General features: G+C 50.3%; 2 protein-coding genes across 5 annotated transcripts in view; one reads left to right on the plus strand and one right to left on the minus strand.

Annotated features, from left to right (window-relative positions):
• MYH11 (myosin heavy chain 11) overlaps positions 1–15,437 on the plus strand; it is a 115,690-nt gene extending 100,253 nt beyond the window's left edge. For 2 of the 4 annotated variants that reach the window (XM_038540267.1, XM_038540268.1), the window contains 14 exons: positions 849–953; positions 1,041–1,193; positions 1,405–1,653; positions 3,239–3,451; positions 3,797–4,009; positions 4,253–4,414; positions 4,762–4,890; positions 5,230–5,318; positions 5,751–5,874; positions 6,492–6,700; positions 7,596–7,704; positions 7,795–7,967; positions 11,666–11,704; positions 14,722–15,150. In XM_038540267.1, coding sequence (XP_038396195.1) covers positions 849–953; positions 1,041–1,193; positions 1,405–1,653; positions 3,239–3,451; positions 3,797–4,009; positions 4,253–4,414; positions 4,762–4,890; positions 5,230–5,318; positions 5,751–5,874; positions 6,492–6,700; positions 7,596–7,704; positions 7,795–7,967; positions 11,666–11,696 — 1,959 coding nt within the window. In that variant the 3' untranslated portion in view covers positions 11,697–11,704; positions 14,722–15,150. Of the gene's footprint in view, positions 1–848; positions 954–1,040; positions 1,194–1,404; positions 1,654–3,238; positions 3,452–3,796; positions 4,010–4,252; positions 4,415–4,761; positions 4,891–5,229; positions 5,319–5,750; positions 5,875–6,491; positions 6,701–7,595; positions 7,705–7,794; positions 7,968–11,665; positions 11,705–14,721 lie in introns of all 4 variants that reach the window. The other 2 variants (XM_038540265.1, XM_038540266.1) reach the window with 1 other exon arrangement.
• Positions 1,416–21,905, minus strand: part of NDE1 (nudE neurodevelopment protein 1) — a 42,918-nt gene continuing 22,428 nt past the window's right edge. The window contains exons 6-9 of the mRNA NM_001252172.1: positions 20,955–21,134; positions 19,517–19,608; positions 18,433–18,584; positions 1,416–1,623 (exon numbers count right to left, since the gene is read on the minus strand). Coding sequence (NP_001239101.1) covers positions 1,563–1,623; positions 18,433–18,584; positions 19,517–19,608; positions 20,955–21,134 — 485 coding nt within the window. The 3' untranslated portion in view covers positions 1,416–1,562. The remainder of the gene's footprint in view (positions 1,624–18,432; positions 18,585–19,516; positions 19,609–20,954; positions 21,135–21,905) is intronic.

The raw sequence follows: 21,905 nt of genomic DNA on the forward strand, positions 1-21,905 counted from the left end.
GAGAGGTAGGTTGTGGCCGGGTGACACAGGGTCCTCCAGGTCCTATAACATGTACGTGGTCTTTGAGTGACAAGAAGCCATTGATAGTTTTTAAGATGAGCAATCACAAGGTCTGTTTGTCTTTGGTCTTACGTAGCTTTGACGAGACGTCTGGCCTGACTTCCACTCATGGAATACAGGCAGACTTTCAATAAATATTTAATGTGCTTACAGTCTGGGACAAGGGGGCAAGGGGAGCATTAAATAGGATTTTTTCCCCACAAGCAGTGGAGAGCAGAGGTTCTGCTATCCTAACATAAGCGATATCCTAGAGGAGTAAAGATCATTTATATCCTCATTGTAAGTGGGAAGAGGACAGATGGTAGGCTGATACCTCCAAAAGGACCTGCTCCTGCATCTCTGGTTTTGGCCATGGGGCCAATGAAAGGGCAAAGAGTAAGGGGTGAGGAAGAGGGTGGTGGTAAAAGGGCCCCTGGAAGCAGAGGTGCCGTATGTATCCTCTTCTCCAACGTTAGGGAGTAGGTGAGTCCAGAGCAGCTCTGTGTCGGGCTCTCGAACCTGCTGTTTCATTTTTGCCAACCTTGGCAAGGACCCAGGATCTATTTGGTGCAAACAGAGTGCAATACGAGTTTGGGGCTCTAAGAGGTTCTTAGAACCAGGCATCCCAACTTGTAGGTGACACACTTTCTGTGGGAGCCACGGAACTGCCGTGATCAGCCCCATCATGGCTCGGGTATTTCTCAATCAGTGGATTCCCACAAGACCTATCATGTGAGTTAAGAGGGCTTCTCTAGCTTAATAAGGGTCCCGCTCTGGAGGTTCTAACCACAGTCTCTTGGCATCCTCAGAATGAAGTGGAGAGTGTCACAGGGATGCTCAACGAGGCTGAGGGGAAGGCCATAAAACTGGCCAAGGACGTGGCGTCCCTTGGGTCCCAGCTCCAGGACACTCAGGTGGGTATCCTGCCGCCCACCCAGAGGGACCAGGGGTAGGAGCTTCCTGCGTGTGGGCCCCTGGGACTTCTGTGTGTCCTTTTGTAGGAGCTGCTTCAAGAAGAAACTCGGCAGAAACTCAACGTGTCCACCAAGTTGCGCCAGCTGGAGGATGAGAGGAACAGCCTGCAGGACCAGCTGGACGAGGAGATGGAAGCCAAGCAGAACCTGGAGCGCCACATCTCAACTCTGAACATCCAGGTGCTGGCTGTGTGTCCTTGCTTTTCTAGGTCTAAGCCGCGAGGGCCCATCAGGAGCTCGGCTGTGCCCCAGTAGAGCACTGGCTCACTGGCTCCCCCTGATGTTGAATGTCTCCAACGAGGAGAAAGCGGTCTCTTCCCAGGGTGGGGGTAGGGGATGGGAATCACCCAATGGCCCTCCTCTCACCAGACCCTGGGCACTGCCGTTTTAGCTCTCCGATTCAAAGAAGAAGCTGCAGGACTTTGCCAGCACCGTGGAAGCCTTGGAGGAGGGCAAGAAGAAGTTCCAGAAGGAAATCGAAGGCCTCACCCAGCAGTACGAAGAGAAGGCAGCTGCTTATGACAAACTGGAAAAGACCAAGAACAGGCTTCAGCAGGAGCTGGACGACCTGGTCGTCGATTTGGACAACCAGCGGCAACTGGTGTCCAACCTGGAAAAGAAGCAGAAGAAGTTCGATCAGGTAAGGGCTGGAGGGTGGGCCACTGTGTTTGAGGACATGGGCTGGGGTCGGTGGGTCTGTGAGGCAGCCGGTGTGGCTGCTGTGTACCTGCACCCCAGCCCCTGCTGTGCTGACAGCTATGGAAAACTAGCTTGCCTTGGGTGACCCTGAAATGTGAGGCTCAAGGACGGCGGCAGTGCCCGGGCGTAACTGCCAGGTGCCCCCCACCGTGATGCTCGCCCGAGACCCCACCAATGCCTTAGTTTCTAGCCCTGGAATGAGACTTACTTTATTTACTCAGCAAGTATTTATTGAGTACCTCCTGAATATTCCAAGTAATTTAGTGTTTCCACCCTTTAGATAACCACGTTCCCCTAACATTTCATTTTGGAGAATTTCTAGCACAGTGCGACGCTCAAAGCATGAAACAGGCAACACCTGGATTCGATCATCAGTGTTTTACCAAACATGCTTTATTACATGTTTATTTATAAGGATAAACTGCAGCTGTCAATGGCATCTTATCTTTTGGATGCATTTCAAAGCAAATTACAGCCCTCCCCCTCCATACCTCAACACTATCAGCTAGAGTTCTCATTTAAAATACAATTTTGCTTCTTGTGAGGTAAAAATTTATGTGGAAATGCAGAAATCTTCAGCATACACTCTCTTGAGTGCTGATAAATGCATATACCTGTGTGGCCTAAACCCCTAAATACCAACTTTGTATATGTTACTCAAATCTAACAAATGTCATTTGGTTTGCAAGTGACTTGGGGACTGTCCTAAAAATCAATTTGGGGATTGTGCTAGGCCAGCGCCAGAGGCATGGGGGCCCAGAGTACCAGTCTTCTAGGTGACGTGCAGGCTCTTCCAGTTTCCGTCTCGGTGCGGTCAGCCTGTCCTCACTGCTTCCATTCTGCTGCTCTGTTCTCAGTTTGAAGGCCTGAGATCACATTTTTTATTTATTTTCCTGTCACCTATTGTGTAGGATTCTGTGGCGACTGTGCTATTTAGGGGGCCCCTAATACTAACCTGTCTCTGGTGACTTCTAGAAATCTTGTTTTTGGATGTTTCAATGTATAATATGCTGAGCTCTCTACAGATGAGGTTAACATCAGGACAGAGTGTTCTTTGAACTGTCCCTCCAAGCGGAGGAATAAGTGTGTGTGTGTGTGTGTGTGTGTGTGTGTGTGAGCGCGCGCGCGCAGTTCCATCCACACACTCACCCTTTCCCTACTCCAGCTCACAGAGCGCTTTAGAGAGCCGGCGTTGAATGGCCGTGAAAAAACAAAAACAATTATTGGCTCCTGGTGGGATTAAGTGTCACTCTGACCTCAGTAGTAGCAGTGTGTTCTAACCAACACGGGCGGCACAAGTGATTTCCGAGCACAGAGGCTGGGCAGATGCTGGCTCTGCCTAAGGCTGACCTGGAAGTCAGAAGCAAGCTTATTATTAACTCTCTCCATAGATATCTTAATTACTTAGACCTGCCCCTGAATAAATTTAGCAGGACACAAGGCTTCTAGCCCATATTTGCAATGACATGAAGGCCAAACTTTGGGTATGCCTTTGGGTATCACCTCCGGGGCTTTTGTTGTTACAGTTGTTGGCTGAGGAGAAAAGCATCTCTTCCAAATACGCGGATGAAAGGGACAGAGCGGAGGCAGAAGCCAGGGAAAAGGAGACCAAGGCCTTGTCCCTGGCGCGAGCCCTCGAGGAGGCCCTAGAAGCCAAAGAGGAACTTGAGAGGACCAACAAAATGCTCAAGGCCGAGATGGAGGATCTGGTTAGCTCCAAGGATGATGTGGGCAAGAACGTAAGTCCCTCTTCATTGTCCTGGCTTGTTTATGTTTCACCAACCCACCGTCCCCACTATTTACCAGTTGTTGGGGGTGGGATGAGGGGGGCTGGCTCTGTGCCTCTTTGATGTGAAATGATCATCAGGAATGAAGGCTTCCCTCTGACTGTCACACATGGGGGCTGGTTAGGAACAGCGGTTTGCATGGGGGGCTGAGTCCAGGGTTCCCAAAGGAAAGGCTCTGGTCTTGATTCCCGGCCATGCATCCTGTGGGTGGCAACAAGCCACCTCTCTGACCTGAATGAGCTTCCTGTCACCGTGGGTTGCCGGACCACCTTCATGAAGCCAACTCTCATGTGAAAGGTTCATGAACTGGAGAAGTCCAAGCGGGCCCTGGAAACCCAGATGGAGGAGATGAAGACCCAGCTGGAGGAGCTGGAAGACGAGCTGCAGGCTACAGAAGATGCCAAGCTGCGGCTCGAGGTCAACATGCAGGCCCTCAAGGGCCAGTTTGAGCGGGACCTCCAGGCCCGCGATGAACAGAACGAGGAGAAGAGGAGGCAGCTCCAGAGGCAGGTAATCTGGGTCAGGTCAGGGAAAAGCGGGGAGAGGGAGGTCTGTAGAGCTTTCCTTCCTTCCACCACCACCTCCTGGCCCAAGGGAGACTTGGTTTTCTCCCCTGCAACCTGGGGAGGAGCAGACCCACCTTGCAGGGGATTGTGCATACCTGGGAGCTTGTTGAACATTGGCTGAGGTGGGGAGAGGGCCTCCCCATGGGACAGGTCAGCCCAGCAGCGCACATCTACCCTCCTCGATCAGCTTCACGAATACGAGACAGAACTGGAAGATGAGAGAAAGCAACGTGCCCTGGCAGCTGCGGCCAAGAAGAAGCTAGAAGGCGATCTGAAAGACCTGGAGCTGCAGGCCGACTCGGCCATCAAAGGCAGGGAAGAAGCCATCAAGCAGCTTCGCAAACTGCAGGTGGGTGATGCCCTGAATGCAGGGCACAGGTGGAAGGAGGGCATGGCTCCCTCCCGGTGACAGCACCGGGGCCTACTAGCTGGTGGTTTCCCACCACAGTTCGGCACTTGGGTGGTGTTTCCTGCCCTGGGTTAGGCACCATTACCAGGCATTTGGCCTTCGCCCTCAGACCACATCTCCACTGCCATCCAGAACGGTGCCCCCAGACAGCAACCTGGCTGTGCAAGGTTGTAGGCAATGCTCATGCAACAGGGATTTCTTTGTGGTTAATTGTGGAAAATCCTAGGGGTTGGCATAATCTGGCAAGTAAGGACATCTTAGCTTGTCCTTCCTGTTGACTCGTGCAGGCTCAGATGAAGGACTTCCAAAGGGAGCTGGAAGATGCCCGTGCCTCCAGAGATGAGATCTTTGCCACCGCCAAAGAGAATGAGAAGAAAGCGAAGAGCTTAGAAGCAGACCTCATGCAGCTCCAGGAGGTAAAGCCCTCTCGCTAAGAGGCTCAGATGGAGGTATCATGATAGGAGCCCCTGGCATCCTAGTGTGTGCACCCACAGATTTCTTTCCCTCATCCAGCATTCCACGTAGGTGGACCCCCAGAGTAAGGCCAGGGAGAGACGAGCAGGGAAAGACACAGGATTTTCCTCCTCTGGTGTAGAGGCAGGGCCTCCCCCGGGCTCAGAGAAGTCACAGCCACTTTCAAGAGTGGTCACAGAAACTGCTGGGGGCCTGGTGATAGGAGCAGGTGGGTTTTTGGGTGGGGCTCAGCCCTTCCATGGTAGGTAACAAGTGTCCTTCCTCCCACCCCCATCGTCCAGGATCTAGCTGCAGCTGAGCGGGCTCGCAAACAGGCCGACTTGGAGAAAGAGGAACTGGCCGAGGAGCTGGCCAGCAGTGTCTCAGGAAGGTATGGAGCCACGCAGGGAGGAGCAGGGAGAGGCAGCTCATGGGAGAGCCTCCTGGGGCACCTATTTTAATGCTGAAGATGACAGTAACCAGCTGAGCTTGTCATAGGAGTGTGGAGGTCTTCAGACCCCATTTGAGTGTGTGGCCAGTTTCATTCATTCTGAACGAACAGCATGGTGGGGCTGGGGCTGGGCAGGAGCAGCTGAGGACATCAGAGAGGAGAGAGCTGCTCTTTGCACCAGGCGTGGCTCTGCCGATACCAACCAGATAGGAGTCCTGGCTCCCTGCTTCCCAGCTCTGTGACTTTGGACAAGTCTCTGGGCCTCCATTTCCTGCTATAAATGAGGGCAACTCTAAGGCATCACTCCTCCGAGGAGAGGGAATCTTCTAAACTTGGAGGCTGGAGTACCAGACGTGGCTGCACTTCCCTCAGGAATACACTTCAGGACGAGAAGCGCCGCCTGGAGGCCCGGATTGCACAGCTGGAGGAGGAGCTGGAGGAAGAGCAAGGCAACATGGAGGCCATGAGCGACCGCGTGCGGAAGGCCACGCAGCAGGTGGGGGCCGGAGCGGGGCAGGCACCGGAGCTGGGCTCCACCCTGTAAGAAGCCCAGCACTGGTCCAGTGACATGCACTGCAGGCTTCTGTGTGCCAGGCCTGGGTGGGGGTGGAGGGGAGCAGGGAGCAGGGGTCCAGCACATCTGCTGGCTGCCCCTCTCACAGTTACGCAGCACCGTTGTCACAGCACGTCATGCCAGCCTGCAGTGTCTCATCAGGTGGCCAGTGTATGTCTGGCCCCTCCAGCAGATGATGTGTGTCTAGAGGAAGGGCCTCGGGGGTCTACTTCTTGCTCTGTCCCTAGCCCCAGACCCTGGCCTTACACTGGTGAGCGCTCAGTGACATCACTGAGTCCCAGCTCCGTGACAGGTGCTGGGGACCCACCGTGTGACCTGGAGACGGGGAGCCTGGGTGGCACTGGGACACCACCTCTTGAGCTGCGCCCAGAAAGGAGCTGGTGGCTGGAGGAGGTGGGGAGGGCTCCTGGGTTCTCCAGCTCCAAGGGCACATGCAGAATCCAAAGAAGGCTGGGGGGCAGCAGGAGAAGACTGTCACCTCAGCGGGCCACCCCAGGCTTCTGTGCCCTCCACCTCATGCCCTTCACCGTCCTCCCCAGGCTGAGCAGCTCAACAACGAGCTGGCCACGGAACGCAGCGCGGCCCAGAAGAACGAGAGTGCAAGACAGCAGCTCGAGCGGCAGAACAAGGAGCTCCGGAGCAAGCTGCAGGAGATGGAGGGGGCAGTCAAGTCCAAGTTCAAATCCACCATTGCGGCGCTGGAGGCCAAGATCGCACAACTGGAGGAGCAGGTCGAGCAGGAGGCCAGGTAGGTGGGGCCTGGGCTCCAAAGACACCCTGCCTGCCTGATAGTGAGTGGCTGGCGGGGGTCACTTGGAGAGCTCTCAGGGCATCCGTTCTGGCCGGGAAAGAAGCCGAGCGGTACCCACACTGCAGGTGTGCTGGGAGACCTGCGTGTGGACACCGGAGGGAGGTGGGCCTGGCCCAGAGGAGGCCCCTACCAATAGCACTGAGTAGCAGGGCCTCCTCTGGGGGTGGGGGGGTGGGGGGCGTAGCCAGCCAGCTCCCCTTGGCCTGCGTTTTTGCAGGGTGTCATGTTAAGGGCTCCACAAAGAGTCCAAATCAGCAACCCGTGCAGCACAAGCAAGTATGGTAATGCTTCTCATCATACTGAGAAAGTACGGTCACGGCACCTTTGTCACCATCAGACTGCCCGGGTTCCGACCCGTTCTTTTTATTTTGGTAGTGGCTTTATGTAACTCGCCTACCCCAGCATTCAGCCTGTTAGTGTTCAGCTCAATGGCTTTTAGTATATTCGCAGGGAGGGGCACCCTCTCCATACTCAACCACAGAACATTTTCGTCACCTAAGACCCTGTGCCCCTTTGCCATCACCCTCTGTCTCTCCCCGCCCTCAGCAACCGCTGATCTACTTTGCGTTTCTGTGGTCTAGTCTGGATGTTTCCTATAAATGGGCCTTTTTGTGTGACTGGCCTCTTTCACTGGGCATGTCCTCAACGTCCACGTGTGTCGGAACAGGTGTCAGTACTACATTCCTTTTATGGCCAAATACAGTGCTTTATGTGATTTGGGGGATGAACCCTGACTTGGGCCTCAGGAAAAGAGCCCTTGGTGGGTGAGATGCTGCTCAGGTCTCCACACCAACGGCGCGGGAAGCCATCCGTACCCCCTGTGTGTGTGCAGAGAGAAGCAGGCGACCGCCAAGTCGCTGAAGCAGAAGGACAAGAAGCTAAAGGAGGTCCTGCTGCAGGTGGAGGACGAGCGCAAGATGGCAGAGCAATACAAGGAGCAGGTGACCCGGCTCCCGGGCCTCTCCCAGCCCTGCAGGGACTCCAGCGGTGCCCCCAACCCCTGCCCTGACCCTCAGACCTCTCCCTGACAGGCAGAGAAAGGAAACGCGAAGGTCAAGCAACTCAAGAGGCAGTTGGAGGAGGCGGAGGAGGAGTCCCAGCGCATCAACGCCAACCGCAGGAAGCTGCAGCGGGAGCTGGATGAAGCCACGGAGAGCAACGAGGCCATGGGCCGCGAGGTGAATGCGCTCAAGAGCAAGCTCAGGTAAGGCTCGCTGGCCTGACGTGCCCCACCGAATTTCTTTATAGATGCAAGGGCTCCCTTTCCCCGATGCCCCGCTCCTTTCTGAGGCTCCGACTCCCGCAGCACCAGTGTGGGCCAGGCACCCATCTGGGGCGCCAATCCTCCCTCCAGTGTTTAAAGGACTGCTGTCCTTCCCCTCCCATGGTCAGGTGAGCAGGAGGAGGGGGAGGAGGAGGAGGAGATAAACCCCCACCACCTGAAGCTGTACACGTCCCTTCTCTCCGGAGCCCCTTTTCTGGACTCTCTCTTCCGCTCCTTGGTCTACCCTGAGGGTCTCTCATCACCATTGCTGTTTGGGGCTTGATCGTTCTTGGTCACAAGAGCTGGCCTGTGCATTGTCGGATGTTGAGCAGCATCTCCGGCCTCTCCGCACTGAATGCAGTGGTGGCACGCTCTGGACTGTCCCAGCCAAAAATGTCTCCAGACGTTGCCCAATTCCCCTGGGGGTGCAGATGCCTGTGGTCAAGAACCTCTGCCCTAACCGGGGTTAGATTTTCTTTCCCACACCCCTGCACCTCCAGGCCTGGAGCTAGGTCCCATCCTTGACCGTCTCCCCTCCGCAATCCTTCCATGGGCTCTACCACTGGCTCTAACTTGCCCCTCAAGCATCGAGTCATCTGCCTGCTGCCTTCTTTAGTTTGTTAAAACACAACCCAAATTAAATCACCCTTCCTACTTTCTGCTGCTCAGAGTGGTTTGAGAAAAGCAGACAAGCGCACTGCCATCTCCTGCGGGGTGTTCTGTTCTCTACGGCCACGTGGGGTGCACCCCACCAGTGCTGCCTGGACCTCAGGCTCCCCTCATCCTCCCACTCTCTTGGGCCTCTGCTTTTCCCTTTCTCCCCAGACTTTCTCCCACCTGCCCATCCTTACCAGCTCCCATTTCCCCATCGAACTACCTCCCGACACCTGCACTCATTTCTTCTCTGTCCCCAGTTCCAGGCTGGACGGTCTAGCACCAGCTCCGGCCAACACCTCTGCTAGATGTAACCTCTGTTTCACTCAACGACGTTGTTCCAGAAATTCTTACCTTTCTCTCCTTTGTAACGTCTTCCCTCAACAGAGTCATTCCATGAGCTGAGGAAACCTCTGAGCCTCATCCCCTCCTCCCCTTTACCACAAAACCCTAATGATCAGTGTGCAGGTCTCACCTGACTCAGTTGCAGAATGTCCTGGGCTTCCCAGCACTCCCCTCAGCTGGTTGGCTTCCTACTTTTCTGGCTTTCCTCGTCTCCTCTGCTGGTACCTCATCTCCAGGCCGGCTTGCTGTTGGCCTGTCCCGGGGCACCATCTTGGTCTCTCTTCATCTCCATCTCTGCTCACTCCCTAGGTGATCTCAACCAGCCTGGTGGCTTTGAATTCCACCAACGGCAAGTGACTTCCTAGTTTCTATCTCCAGCCCAGATTTCTTCCTAGAATCCCAGACCTGTGAGCCATCCCCACCCCACCCCCCCACAGTGCCTCACGGGCAGCTCAGATCTTGAGGCCTGACTGAATCCCTTCACCCCTAAACCAGCTTCTCTCACAGACTTCTCCAGCTCAGCAACTGGAGTGATAAAGCGGTCATTAACCCAGGCCACGATCCTGTGGTCATACTTTATTTCTTCCCTTTCCCTTATACCTCACACCCAGTCTGTCAGAGAATCCGGTTAACTTTCCCTTAAAAATATCGTACACCCAAAATCCAAGTGCTCCTTGCCATCCTGGTTCAAACCACCTTCTCCTACCATCTAGATAACTTTCACAGCTTCCTCAGGGGCCTCTGTGTGTCTGTGCCTTTACAGTCTGTTCTCAACATAGTAGCCAGAGAGATCCTTTTTAAATGGAGGTGAGTCACAACCTGCCTTTGCTTGAAACTATCCAATGGCTTCCACCTCACTCAGATTGAAAGCATCATCTTTATGCTGGTTGGTTCCACTAGGCCCTAATGATCTCTGTCCACTGCCTCCTAAATAAGCCCTCCAATTCTTATTGGAGGCAACAGATGTTGCCTCGGGGCCTTTGCACTGGTGGTTCCCTCTGCTTCGAATGCCCTTCCTCCAGCTCTCCACATAGCTGGATCCCTCCTTCCCTTCCTTAAGCACTGACTTATCCATGTTGCCCTGTTTACAACTTCCAACCTCACTCCCTCACTCTCCTCTTTCCTACCCATCTGTCACCCTGTAACCTGCTATTTAGTCTACGTATGTCATTTGCAGCCTTCACTCTGGCTCCGTGAGCACCGAGGTTTTGTCTGTTTATTCATCCCCGGTGTCTGGGATGGTGCTGGGCACAAACCTGCAGTCAATGAGTCAAAGATGATGTTTCCCCAACCTCGTTGTCATACCCCCTTGACCATTCTGCCTTAGTCTCTCACTCCCTGTACCATCGTTGACTTCACGTTGTCTTTGAAATTAACTGTTCTAATCATACACACACCTATTTGCAACTAAAATCTACCACCCCTGTATTGTTAAACCAGCATCACCAGCATTAACAGGTCACAACAAAATTAAAATAAGTGGAAACAAAATAATGAATTCTAGCTACTGTGGCTATAAATTGAGGACTAGGACCGGAGGGCCTACTTTTCAGTTAACAAGGGAGTGAGAGAAGACATTAGCACCAAAAAGACGGTCTCTGACATAATCTGATGTATTTTAAAAAGAGTCGGGAAGGGAATATTGTCACTGTGCAACTGAGTTATCCAGTGGCATGCCCAGGAACCATGAAACCACCTGCCATATCGACTCCAGACTCTGAGATCCACTGCATGAGATGAGGGGAAAGCCAAAACTTCTTTCAGAATGAGGAAGAGAGGGGCTGGTGCAGAGTATAGGGCTTCGGGAAGCAGACCCCAGGTCATGCAAGGTGAGGGTCTGTGGGTCCCACTGAGGGGATGGAAGCCAGACATAACCCCTCAGGTCCAGCAGGGGCTTGGGAGCAACCCCCAGGGGGATGGCCAGCAAGAGAGCTGTTCTCACCATGCAGACCCCTGGAATTTGCTCTGCTGGCCACTGGACCCTGCCCTCCTCGGCGATGGGCTGAGCAGTGGGGAAGCAGTCAGCCATTCTGGCTCCGTCACCCCTAAGCTGTCACTGCTCCCTTTTCTCAGGACCAATGATCCTTTTGGCACACACTGAACATCCCCCGTGGGTTCTGCCCCAGACAAACCACCCTTCTTAGGCCGTATAGGCCAGTATTGAACACGCGGCTCCTTATGGTCTTAGTAGGAGCATACATTAAGGTGCGGTGCAGACAGATCATAACTTTTCTGCTTCCTGAGTCTTGTCTATGAGCAAAACCTAAAGCCAAGCACTCGAGCTTTGAATGAGGTTGGCGAGCCTCGCCAGCTCTCAGCGGACAAGGAATTGCAAAGCAAGTTTCATAGTTCTCCTGACTACGTAAATCCCAACATGCGCTCCCGTTAAAGCCTGACCGCTGTACCCAGCACTTGCCACAACGCCAGTCATCTCCAACACGAGCTTTTCAGTGGAAACAGTGGCTTACATGTGCCAGCCTAAGAGCTCTTGGTATCGGGTGCTTCACTGCAAGGTTGACTTCTAAGTGCCTTTAATGACTTAATTGAAGTGAATGCCTTTAATGATTAAAAACACACTTAAACGGACTCCCTCTCGTTTGCGGATGATAACCACCAGGGACTCTCTCTCTCTGTTTCAGAGGGCCCCTCCCCCAGGAAACTCCGCAATGACTCACCAGGTATCATGCCTTCTAGCTTCACAGCTCATGTATGTTGTACTCGGGTCCACTTCTTTCCTGCTATCCTGCCCTCCCTCTCCCCCTTTTTTTGGTCCCCCCAAATTGCCATGAGATTGCCGCAAAACCTGAAGGCATGGGTATCTTAGGTCAAAACTCTTTCATCGCAGCCAAGATCAACCGAAGAAGATTTCATCTCCTGACCCATCTTCCTTCCTTACTTCTGCCTTGGCATCTGACATGGCACCCAGTGTGTCCTTGTCACCGTGTGTTGACGAGTGTTTGGAGGCTGCGTGTGTATCACCTGGATTGTTTTTACCTGCCCAAGAGGGCCTCTCTCACACTGTTAGGATGCTTGGCTGTGTGTCTGACAGCTCCACAGTCTGGGTCCATTTCCGGAGAATGGCTTCAAGCTGGCTGGTCTGGCTCACCCATCAGAATTCACAGAGCACAGGTTCATGGTAACCACAGCTCAGCAACTTGTCACACCCCCTCTGCCCCCCGCAGCTGGGCTTTTCACAAACACGTCTGTGAAAGAAATGAGCTCTCGCTGCACGTTGTACAACTGCTGGGGCTGCGTGAGGCTGAAGTAAGGCCTACCTGCTACCTGCATTTCCAGCATGCGGGGGTGTACGCTGGTCACCTTGGAGCCACACGTGGTCCTGGCACAGCTTTTTCCAGGTCTTGTGGGCACATTTTCAGAGTGGGGAGTGGACACCCAACACTCGAGAAAGAACATAGGGCCCTTGACAAGAAAGAGTTTAGAAGCCTTGACTTGTCTGGGAGTCTAAGAGCTTCATCACCTGTGAAGTTAGGCCCTGTGGCCTGGTGTCCCTTTCATCCTCGAGAGGCCAAGTGAGCCCCAGCCGGTGTCCCTTCTGCTCTGTAGGAGAATCTCAGCTTTGCTGCCACTACCCAAATACTTAAGAAGCTGACTGAGGTATTGGCAGGAGCTTTAGGAGAACTTTCAGCCTCTATGACACAGCTTCTGAGCAGCACTCCTGCCAGCTCAGACTGGAATGATGGGACCCCCTGGTTGACGGGGGAACTGAGGTCTTGCAAAGCAAATGCTCATACTCTTGTGCGGATTCTTGGCGCACTACTGGTGCCTTGCACAAGTTCTCTGAGCCCATGAATAGAAGCCAGATTCTCCAGGATCAGACCCTTGCAGGCAATCTTTAGAGGGGTCCCTTATTTCCTGTGAGGCAGACAGTGCCAACCTTTGCCCTGGATTTGAAACCAGTTCCTTCAAGCAGGACACCTGCACTGGCAGATAGGCTCTCAGGACTGGGGGCCGAGCAGGGGGCTTCTGGTGACCCAGGGCTTGATTGACCTCTTAGGTCAAGGGAACACATTTATCACTTGAACTTTAACGTCCAAATACAGACTGTCCCAAGAGATAAAGAGTGCCTGGAGCCTGGAATGGTAGGCGAGACAGTTTCCCAGCCTGAGGCTGTCCCAGGAATTTTGAACCAGGAGGGTAGAAGCAGGAGGAGAGACATGCAAGCAGCAGCTGCCACTTTTTCTGTCCTGTACTCTGAGACCCTTCTCCTGGACCCAGGTTCTTAGAAAGGACAGTGCTAAAGAATACTTTTTAAGGTCTCTTCAAGAGAGAGACAGAGAGTGATGGACAGTGAGTTCTAAGGGCACTGAGCACCTCCAAGCTTCCCTTGGATGTGAGTGAGGCCGGCCAGAGACTTTAGCTGGGAGTGGCTACAACTTGGGAGAATTCCTTCCTGATAGCTGCCCCTTAGAAAGTACCATACTCTGAACCTGGGCAGGTTCTCCCAACCCATCCATGTTTCTCCCATCCTCGGACCCCAAAAGGCTCAAGCTGAGACTCCCCTCCTCAGCGAGCGATCAGGACACTCTAGGCCTTGCTTAAGCCTCTAATCTTACTTCTCTTGAGCTGCCCCTTTTGACTAAACAATCGATCACTGAAATGGGGCTCTCCCTTGTGACTTGTCTGTCCAGTAACTTCAGGTGGCGAAGCAGGTCATTTTCATCACAGAAAGTCTGTACTCGGCTTAGGCTTCCTAAAATGAGCTAAGACCTGTCCTCCGATTCAGGTCAAACGGGGCCAGATGGCTGGAGCCCAACACAATTATTGGTGTGGTTGCAGAAGAGATGGCAAACGTTTCTTCCAAGCAGAGGAGGTTGAATGCAGGTGGATTCAACTTCTCCTTCTGCCGGCCTGCTTTTCTAAGCAAAGTCTCGCTTCAGGTGCCCCGGGCAGGCCCTGGCAGTAACTCAGGGCATCCAGTACTCCAGACATGGGAGTCCTTAGACAAAGAAACGGGTGTCCTGCCAGAGCTAAAATACCCCTTGGATTAACAGGTCTTATCTAGCAAATATTCACTGTAGCACCTCTTTATAGGCCATGCATGGTGCCTGCATGGTAAGTAAGAATCAGGTAAGACCTCTGCCCTGTGAGAACTCACACCAAGAATTCTGCTCTACACAGCAGGGGGCCCTGCCTTGCTTTAACCAAGAACATCCTTCTGGCATCCACACAATGACCTCTTTCCTTCAACACTGCCTATGTTCATTTCTACCTCCTTCCAATTGAAAACCTAAGACCCCTTCCCCTTTTTCTTTTTACCCTTTGAAGGCAAGGAAGTACAGCATGAGAACATGTTCCCCTTTATACTGGCCCCACAGAGTATGCATAAACCCACGGGAATGTGTCAGCCCCCACTTGACCTCTTTTTTAAAAAATTCTTTTCTAAATAAAGACCCCATCAGACCAGAATCCTATGGGTCATTAGATGACCAAGCCAGATTTTTTTTTTTTAAATGCAGATAGTCTTACATTGAAAAATCTACTCCCCCCGCCCCCCCCCCATGCAAGCTGATAAAATGCTACTGTACCTTGAGACCGGTCAGGGCTTGACTTCAACCTGAGTATTTGTATCTCATTTGAGTTTGTCTGCGTGTGTTTTTTGCCCCTTGAAAAATCTCTCCCCATCTCAAGAGAGATCTCTGTACTCAATAGACACATATTCTCTTCAATCCCACAGGCGAGGAAACGAGACCGCTTTTGTTCCCTCTAGAAGGTCTGGAGGACGTCGAGTTATTGAAAACGCGGATGGCTCTGACGAGGAAGTGGATGCTCGCGACGCCGACTTCAACGGAACCAAAGCCAGTGAATGAACAACTTGCTCCAAACAGAACAAAACAAAACCCAGTGGACTCTGCTTAGCACTGTCTAAACCCGTCTTCAAATTCCAAACATCACAGACACCTCTCACGATGAATATAAACACCACCGCCCTGAGTCCGGGGTATCATTGGAACTTTTGAGTGATGTACCCAATGAGAAGAACCCAACAGGCAACACAGACACACTCGCTCCCCCTAGCGGTGAATCGTGCGGAGATTCTGAGTTTTTAGGGAAAACATATAACCACAGTAACTGATCCCTGGCAACTTAGTGTACGTGACATGGGGAAAAAATCGCCAAAGTGGGTGCCACCGCCGCCTCCCACTCCCAAGTCATTCTCTAACCTGTGTACCCTTCCAATGTGTCGAGTGGGCCCGTTTGAGTTTTTTCCCCTCCTGGTTAACACACCTCAGACGCACACAGTTCACGGAGACCAAGTGCCTTCGGTAGTCACAGGAATTAAAAAGGAGACACTGCTCCAGCGGGTAAGAGCAGGAATGTTACACTGTTTTATATGCACCCCGATTGTACTTAAGGACACCCTCACTAATAAAAGGTTATAAATCACTGGAATGCAGTCAGCTTTTCTGTTGTTTTCTAGAGTCAAAGAATGGGGGGGTGGGGGGGATTCTCGTTGAGTTGTTACGACGACCCTGTGAAGTCAGTTTATTCCTCATTCACAAACGGGGAAACTGAAGGCTGGGGAGGTGAAATAAGTTGTCTGAGATCCCAAAGCTGGCCATTAAAAAAAAAAGAAAGAAAGAAAGAAAAGAAAGAAAGAAGCATGTAGAGATGTCACAGGAGTCTGTGTAAAGAGACTTCTCCAACCAGAGGTGGGCAGCTCTAGGCCCCAGGAAGAAGGAATGAGACCGGGAAGCATGTCCTTATCAATCCAAACCCATACAGACAGACATACTGTGAAGAATATAAAACATGCTTGAATTTTAAAGTAAAAAAAAAAAACAAAAAAAAAACACAAGACTTCATCCAGCACAGGTCAACAAACTTTTTCTGTAAAGGCCAGAGAGTCAATGTTTTAGGCTACGTACGGTCTCTCTCACATGTTCTCCTTCCTTCCTTTCCTTCCTTTTAAGTAACCCTTTAAAAATATAAAAACCATTCATGCTGCGGGGGCCGTACAACCACCACACTGTGGGTCTTTTCCTTCCTCAGCTTGAGTGTTCTAGACAGAGATCCTTTGCAAAAGTCCTAATTGACACAAAACAGTTCGGCGTACGGACTCCACAGGCCCAATAGATTTGAAAAGAAAGAATGCAAACTGAAAAACTCAAGCCAATGACCAAATGCGAATACACCCTGAGCAATAACCCAAATATATCCCAAACACACTAAGAAGCCGACTTGAGGGGGCATTTTTTAAAAGGACGGTTTTGGGGTTTTTTTTTTTTCCATAGTTACTTGGTTAAAAACCAAGTTTTTCACCACCATACGAGCAAACATAAAAGCACAAATAAAGCGACATTTACTGACCACCACCACAAGCTAGTTGAAAATTAGTTTCTCTTGATTTTATTGTTCTTTTAAAAAAATAAAAGTATGTTTTTTACCGATACAGGTTAGAATGTTCCCAGGGTAAGGAACCAGGCACCAGAGATCAATTCTCTGTTGAATTTCAGTAGCACTTGTGAAGTTCTATTTTTAACTCAAGGATATTTTTGCTATTCTTTTGGAAAAATAACTTAGTAAAAAAGGTCATTAAGCTGCATGCATGCTCCTGAATTCATGTGTTCTTTTTTACTTTCCTCCAAAAGCGAGACACAGTTCACAACAAGCAGGGTTGGGTACGTACAACATCCGAGTGGAAATCCCATGTTTGTTTCTTCTTTGACAAGGAAGCTTCCAACAACAATCCTGTGGTTTAATCTTATTTGGAGGTCACCCTGATGATTTTATCAAGGCTTTGAATGAAGTCCTGCTCTTAAAGGCTGAATTCATAAGGCCATGCCACCCCAAAGACTGTCAGGGTCCTGAAGCAAAGGTCAACCTCAGGCCAGGGCAGAAGTTCCAGGAAAACTAACGATCAGGATCGATCTAAAGAGGATGCGAACTTTCCAACTGACTTGGTCTACACAAGATCCCCTCTGAAACAAGCACACCTCCAAATGCCTCAGTAAGAGGCAGATTAAGATGTCCCAGAGGCACACTACACCATAGTTTCTTTTTTAAAAGGCATGTGTCTATTCTACTCTGCTCTCCTAGACATGATTTCATCACACAGACCCTTCCTGTGCCACAGAGCAAAGTTTTGTTCTAGAAGATAGCCTGAGTCTGAGATGGGCTCACATCCCACTTTTACGGCATCTCCAGACATTAAAAACGCATCTCAAAACCATTCGGGAGTCTGGTCAGCTCACAATGATGGGGTAGCCTCAGCATCCACACCTTAGCACCCTTTCCAAAGGCTCCGGTTTGTCCCTGTCCCATTTGCAACACACCAGCAAGGAGGATGGGGATTACGATACAACATTTCTTGGGGCCACGGGCGATGGCCTCATTGGCTAATGTGACTGTTTGCTCCTATTTCTCAAACTAGCTTCAAAACACAAAAACCTAGTTTAAAGAGGGGAAGAAAGGTACGATTCCCGCACAGGCACACCGGGGCTTCAGCTTCCGTGGATTTCCTAAAGCAACATCTTGACTACACCCTGGGCTGACGGCAGCGACGGTGAGGAAATATTTGAAGGCGGCTTCCCAAATTCCAGGCGTTTTCCCAACCTTCAGACAGAGCAAACCAAATTAGGTGGACATTACAGCTGTTACAGACTGGCTAGCATTGGGGCCTGCAAGTTCTAAGAGTGAGTATCAGGAGTCAGGAGCAATGTCTCCCTGGGTGTCATTTTTCTTTCCCATGAAATGAAGGAAAGGACACTGGCCACCTAGCTCACACACTGCCAAGGCCACACGAGAAGCCCAGTCACATAGAAGACCCACTAAAGACATCCTCTTTGACAGGGCTGCAAGTTATGTGCATGCCATACAAAACGAGTCTTCCTTTCCCGCCAGCAGTCTGCCATGGTGACAGGTCTGCCACAGTGACATGGCTTGGGGGCCAGGAAAATGGTGGCACAGCTTAGAAAATTAATCAATCTAGAAGCTGCCCCTATGCTCCTCAGGTAAGCAAATACGCACGATGCTGCTAGAGATCAGATTTGTGTCTTCCCATCAGGTGACTAGCTTCAGGAATCTAGTCTGGCTAGAACTGAATGCCTACTTCCTGAGTTTCTAAAGATCTTATTTATTTATTTTTTTTTTTAAGGAAAAAAAAAATCCTCCTCTGGGGGAAGCAGAGCAGTGTTTGAAGCTCAAGTCCCAAGCAAGTGTTTTATACAGGATGTGCTCACAGGGTGACCAGGAGCTGGGGCCGCAGCATCAAATAATGAAAACGAGCCTCTTCCTGGCCATTTACTTTTAACCAGAAGATACCACCTAACTCTGTCTCAAAGGGGGTGGGCCAAGGTTCACAGACATAACCCTGCAGCTTTTCCCAAATGGCTACTGGTCAGGGGTTAGAGGTTCCCACCTGGAATGGAGAGCTAAAGGTACTGACCCTTTATCACCCAGAGGCACGCCGGTGCTGCTTGGCTGTCTCTCACTGCCATCTCTGTGCTTGCTCCCCCGCCCGGAGGCTGGGCCACTTGTTCGATTTGGGGACTGATCATACACAAAATTCCGGCAGGACGCAAGTTTGGACTCCAGGGCCTGCAGAGAAACACATTTTCATCTTTCAAGTTAAAGACAAGAACTCCCCTCTCACCCAGAGCCTGAACACAGACAATAACTTGCAACGGTGGTTCTCAAATTGTGTTATACAGTGGAATTCCAAAGTGGGGCCCTGCAGGGACCTAATGTATATCTAACTTTTAGAGCCACTAGCCTCAGACATTCTTAGGAGCTTCCTGAGAAACTCAATAACCCTGCCAATCATCTAGTTCTGCCTATGGGAAATATGAAATCCACTTTGGATTTTGTCCTAGCCTTTCAAGATTTTGTTTTTTAACTCTCTAAGAAATAAATAAATGAATGAATGAATGAATTTTGCTTATTTATAATTATGATATAATATATAATTATAATTATTTATAAATAAATAATTTTATTCATTCATTTTTAAAGATTTTATTTATTCATAGAATACACAGAGAGAGACAGAGACACAAGCAGAGGGAGAAGCAGGCTCCATGCAGGAAGCCCGATGTGGGACTTGATCCCAGGACCCTGGAATCACACCCTGGGCTGAAGGCAGGTGGCTTAACTGCTGAGCCACCCAAGCGTCCCTCCCTAAGAAATTTAAAAAGAGGAAGCAATTTTTACAATGTTTCTCAGTTCTCAGTTTTTTTCAAATTAAGAAAAAAAACAGACACCAACCAAATTTCTCAAATTCCAAAGAAAAATGGCAGGGAAAGATATGCCCAGGGATCAAAGGGATGAGAGTTAGAGCTCTGGGTGTTCGTCAATAACAATGCCCACAGAATGCCCTCAAATGATGCTATAGGACACTAACAGAACCAGAGTTTTGCCTAAAATGCAGGGAGTCTCTGTTAAAGGGGAGAAGAACTAATCAGGTCACCCCTCTCCGATATCCTGAAACAGGCAAGGAGCCACACCAAAGCCCAGGGAGGTGGCAGTCTTACCCCTACTTTCCGAAGCAGGTCTCCCACAATGTTGAGGGCCGATATCCGTGCTGCAGGAGTGAGGGGAGTCCCACCCATAGAGTCGTCCAGACCTGGGTGTGCAAAAGGAGGGACACGTAATACCAACCCACAGTCGAAAGTTTGTGCACAAACATCCCTAAATGCAGAACCACGGGTGTGAGCGCAGGAAGCTAACTCTGCCCTCCAATCCTAGATGCTGCCTAACTAAGACAGAAAAAGTCTACTTGATGAGCAACCGTTTGCAGCCTTAAAACTACCGTATTAATTGTTTATCTTTATGTGTTATTCTTTTAAAGCAAAATCAAAACAAGTCTTCTTGAAATTCTAGGAATTCCATGTAGTTATGAACATCATCCGAACAAACCACATTTGTAAGGGGGCTTCCTCTCCAGAGCCCCTCTCTCTCCTCTAAGCAGGACCCAAGGACCAGCAGCACCAGCATCATCCTGGTTAGGATGCAGGATCCCAGGCCCTGCCCAGACCTGCTGAATCTTAGGTGCATACCGAAGTGTGGAAAGCCCTGCTCTAGACAGGGATTCTGGAAGTCTCACCAGTCTCTTGATCCCAGGGAATAGGCTAACAGATAAAATAGTCAGTAGTAGTGTGAGCCCTGGAGCCAGCTAGGCCTGGGTCTGAATCCCAACTCTGCTATTCACCAGCTGTATGACCTGATGTAAGCTCCTTTATCAGGGCCTTAGTGTCCTCACCCATCTCCTCACCCATCCCATGGGGACAGCACTGGCATCTTGGCCTGTGGTGAGAATTCAGTGAGGTCATATATATGCAAAGCATCTGAAGCAGAGTGGCTAATGAGCATATACCAAGTACCCAATAGTTGTCTATTGTTGTTACTTGCTATTAAGTGACCCAGTAACAGTCTTAGTTAATCAGCAGAGGAGCTGGGGTGAAAACTCAAATTTTTCTTTCTTTTTTTTAACCATACAGCCCAGGTTATACTGGATTCTACTTCTAGATGGAAATATTGCTGGACTCACAGAATGCTTTTCCATTTTTTTTATCTGGTTACTGCAATTTTCAACTTTGGAAACTTTGTGTTTAAGTTTAAGGAGAGGATTTCTGGCTTCCAATGAAGACTGGGAATGTCTGCTAATGCAGGAGAGGATTTAAGGAGAGGTTTTCTGGCTTCCAATGAAGACTGGGAATGTCTGCTAATGCCTGGGGTAGGAGCAGAGTGGCAGCTGCCCCTTCGAGATGAGGCTTCCATTTTCCTGGCCACAGACTCCATCGCTCCCTATTACCTCACAACCAAGCTCTTCTTATCTCAAAGCTTTGCCCCCCACCCTGGGAACACCCATTTGCTCCTTTTAAACACACCCAGTGTCTGTCTCACCCAGAACCCGACTCCTGGGAGAGTTTTGTGAAGCAGAGAAAATCCTCCCAATGGCCATTCCCTTACCGCGTCTGAACGTCCCTGGTGTGTTTAAGCTAGTGCTGGGTCCCCGATGAGCTATGGGAGTGGATGGTACAGAGCCAGTGGCCTGCACAGCTGTGTCTGTCCTTTCGGCTTCCACCGAGCTAGGCATGGGGGTCCGGGGCTTCTCCTGCTTCTGCTGCACAGCCAACTCCTGCCGCAAATCTGAGCCAGGACAAGGATTCAGATTAGGTCCTTGCTTCGGGTGATGGGGGGAGGGGAGGGTCAACAGTAGACACTGGTCAGGGAAAAGAAGTACCAGAATGGAAAATCATAGGTGAAACCCTCAATGAAGTGAAACCCAAGGGACCTGGCCTAGTAGGCTTGGAAAATTATAGATGTTTTAAATAAAAACATTAAGGTTTAAAAATTTTTTTAAACTATGGCAGTGGCAGGTCACTACTGCTTTCCTTGTTTCAAAAGCAATTTCAGTGCAATAAGGAATAAATACTAAATGAAAATATGCTCTCCCAGCCCATCCCCAAATGCCCCTCCTTACCCATAATCACTATAATATGGAGAGATATTTTCAATCCTTTTTCTCTGTATTTTCAGACATACAGTTTACATAGATCTCTATTAGACAAATAGGAATTCTTATTAAACATAAATAGAAACATACCTACTATGACAGTATATCTTAACCTAACTATATTTATATCTATAATTTAACAATTGTTTAACATTCCAGAAAATAAATCTATGCAACTTATTTAACCACTTCACTACTGATAGGAATTTAAACCACCTTTCAATGGGATGCCTGGGTGGCTCAGCGGTTGAGCCTCTGCCTTCAGTTCAGGGCATGATCTCGTAGTTCCGGGATCGAGTCCCGCATCGGGCTCCGTGTAGGGAGCCTGCTTCTTTCTCTGCCTTCTCTCTGTGTCTCTCATAAATAAATAAATAAAATATTTTAAATAAATAAACTATCTTTCA

This window comes from Canis lupus, chromosome 6 (genome assembly GCF_011100685.1).
Source record: "Canis lupus familiaris isolate Mischka breed German Shepherd chromosome 6, alternate assembly UU_Cfam_GSD_1.0, whole genome shotgun sequence".
NCBI classification, from domain to species: Eukaryota; Metazoa; Chordata; class Mammalia; order Carnivora; family Canidae; genus Canis; species Canis lupus.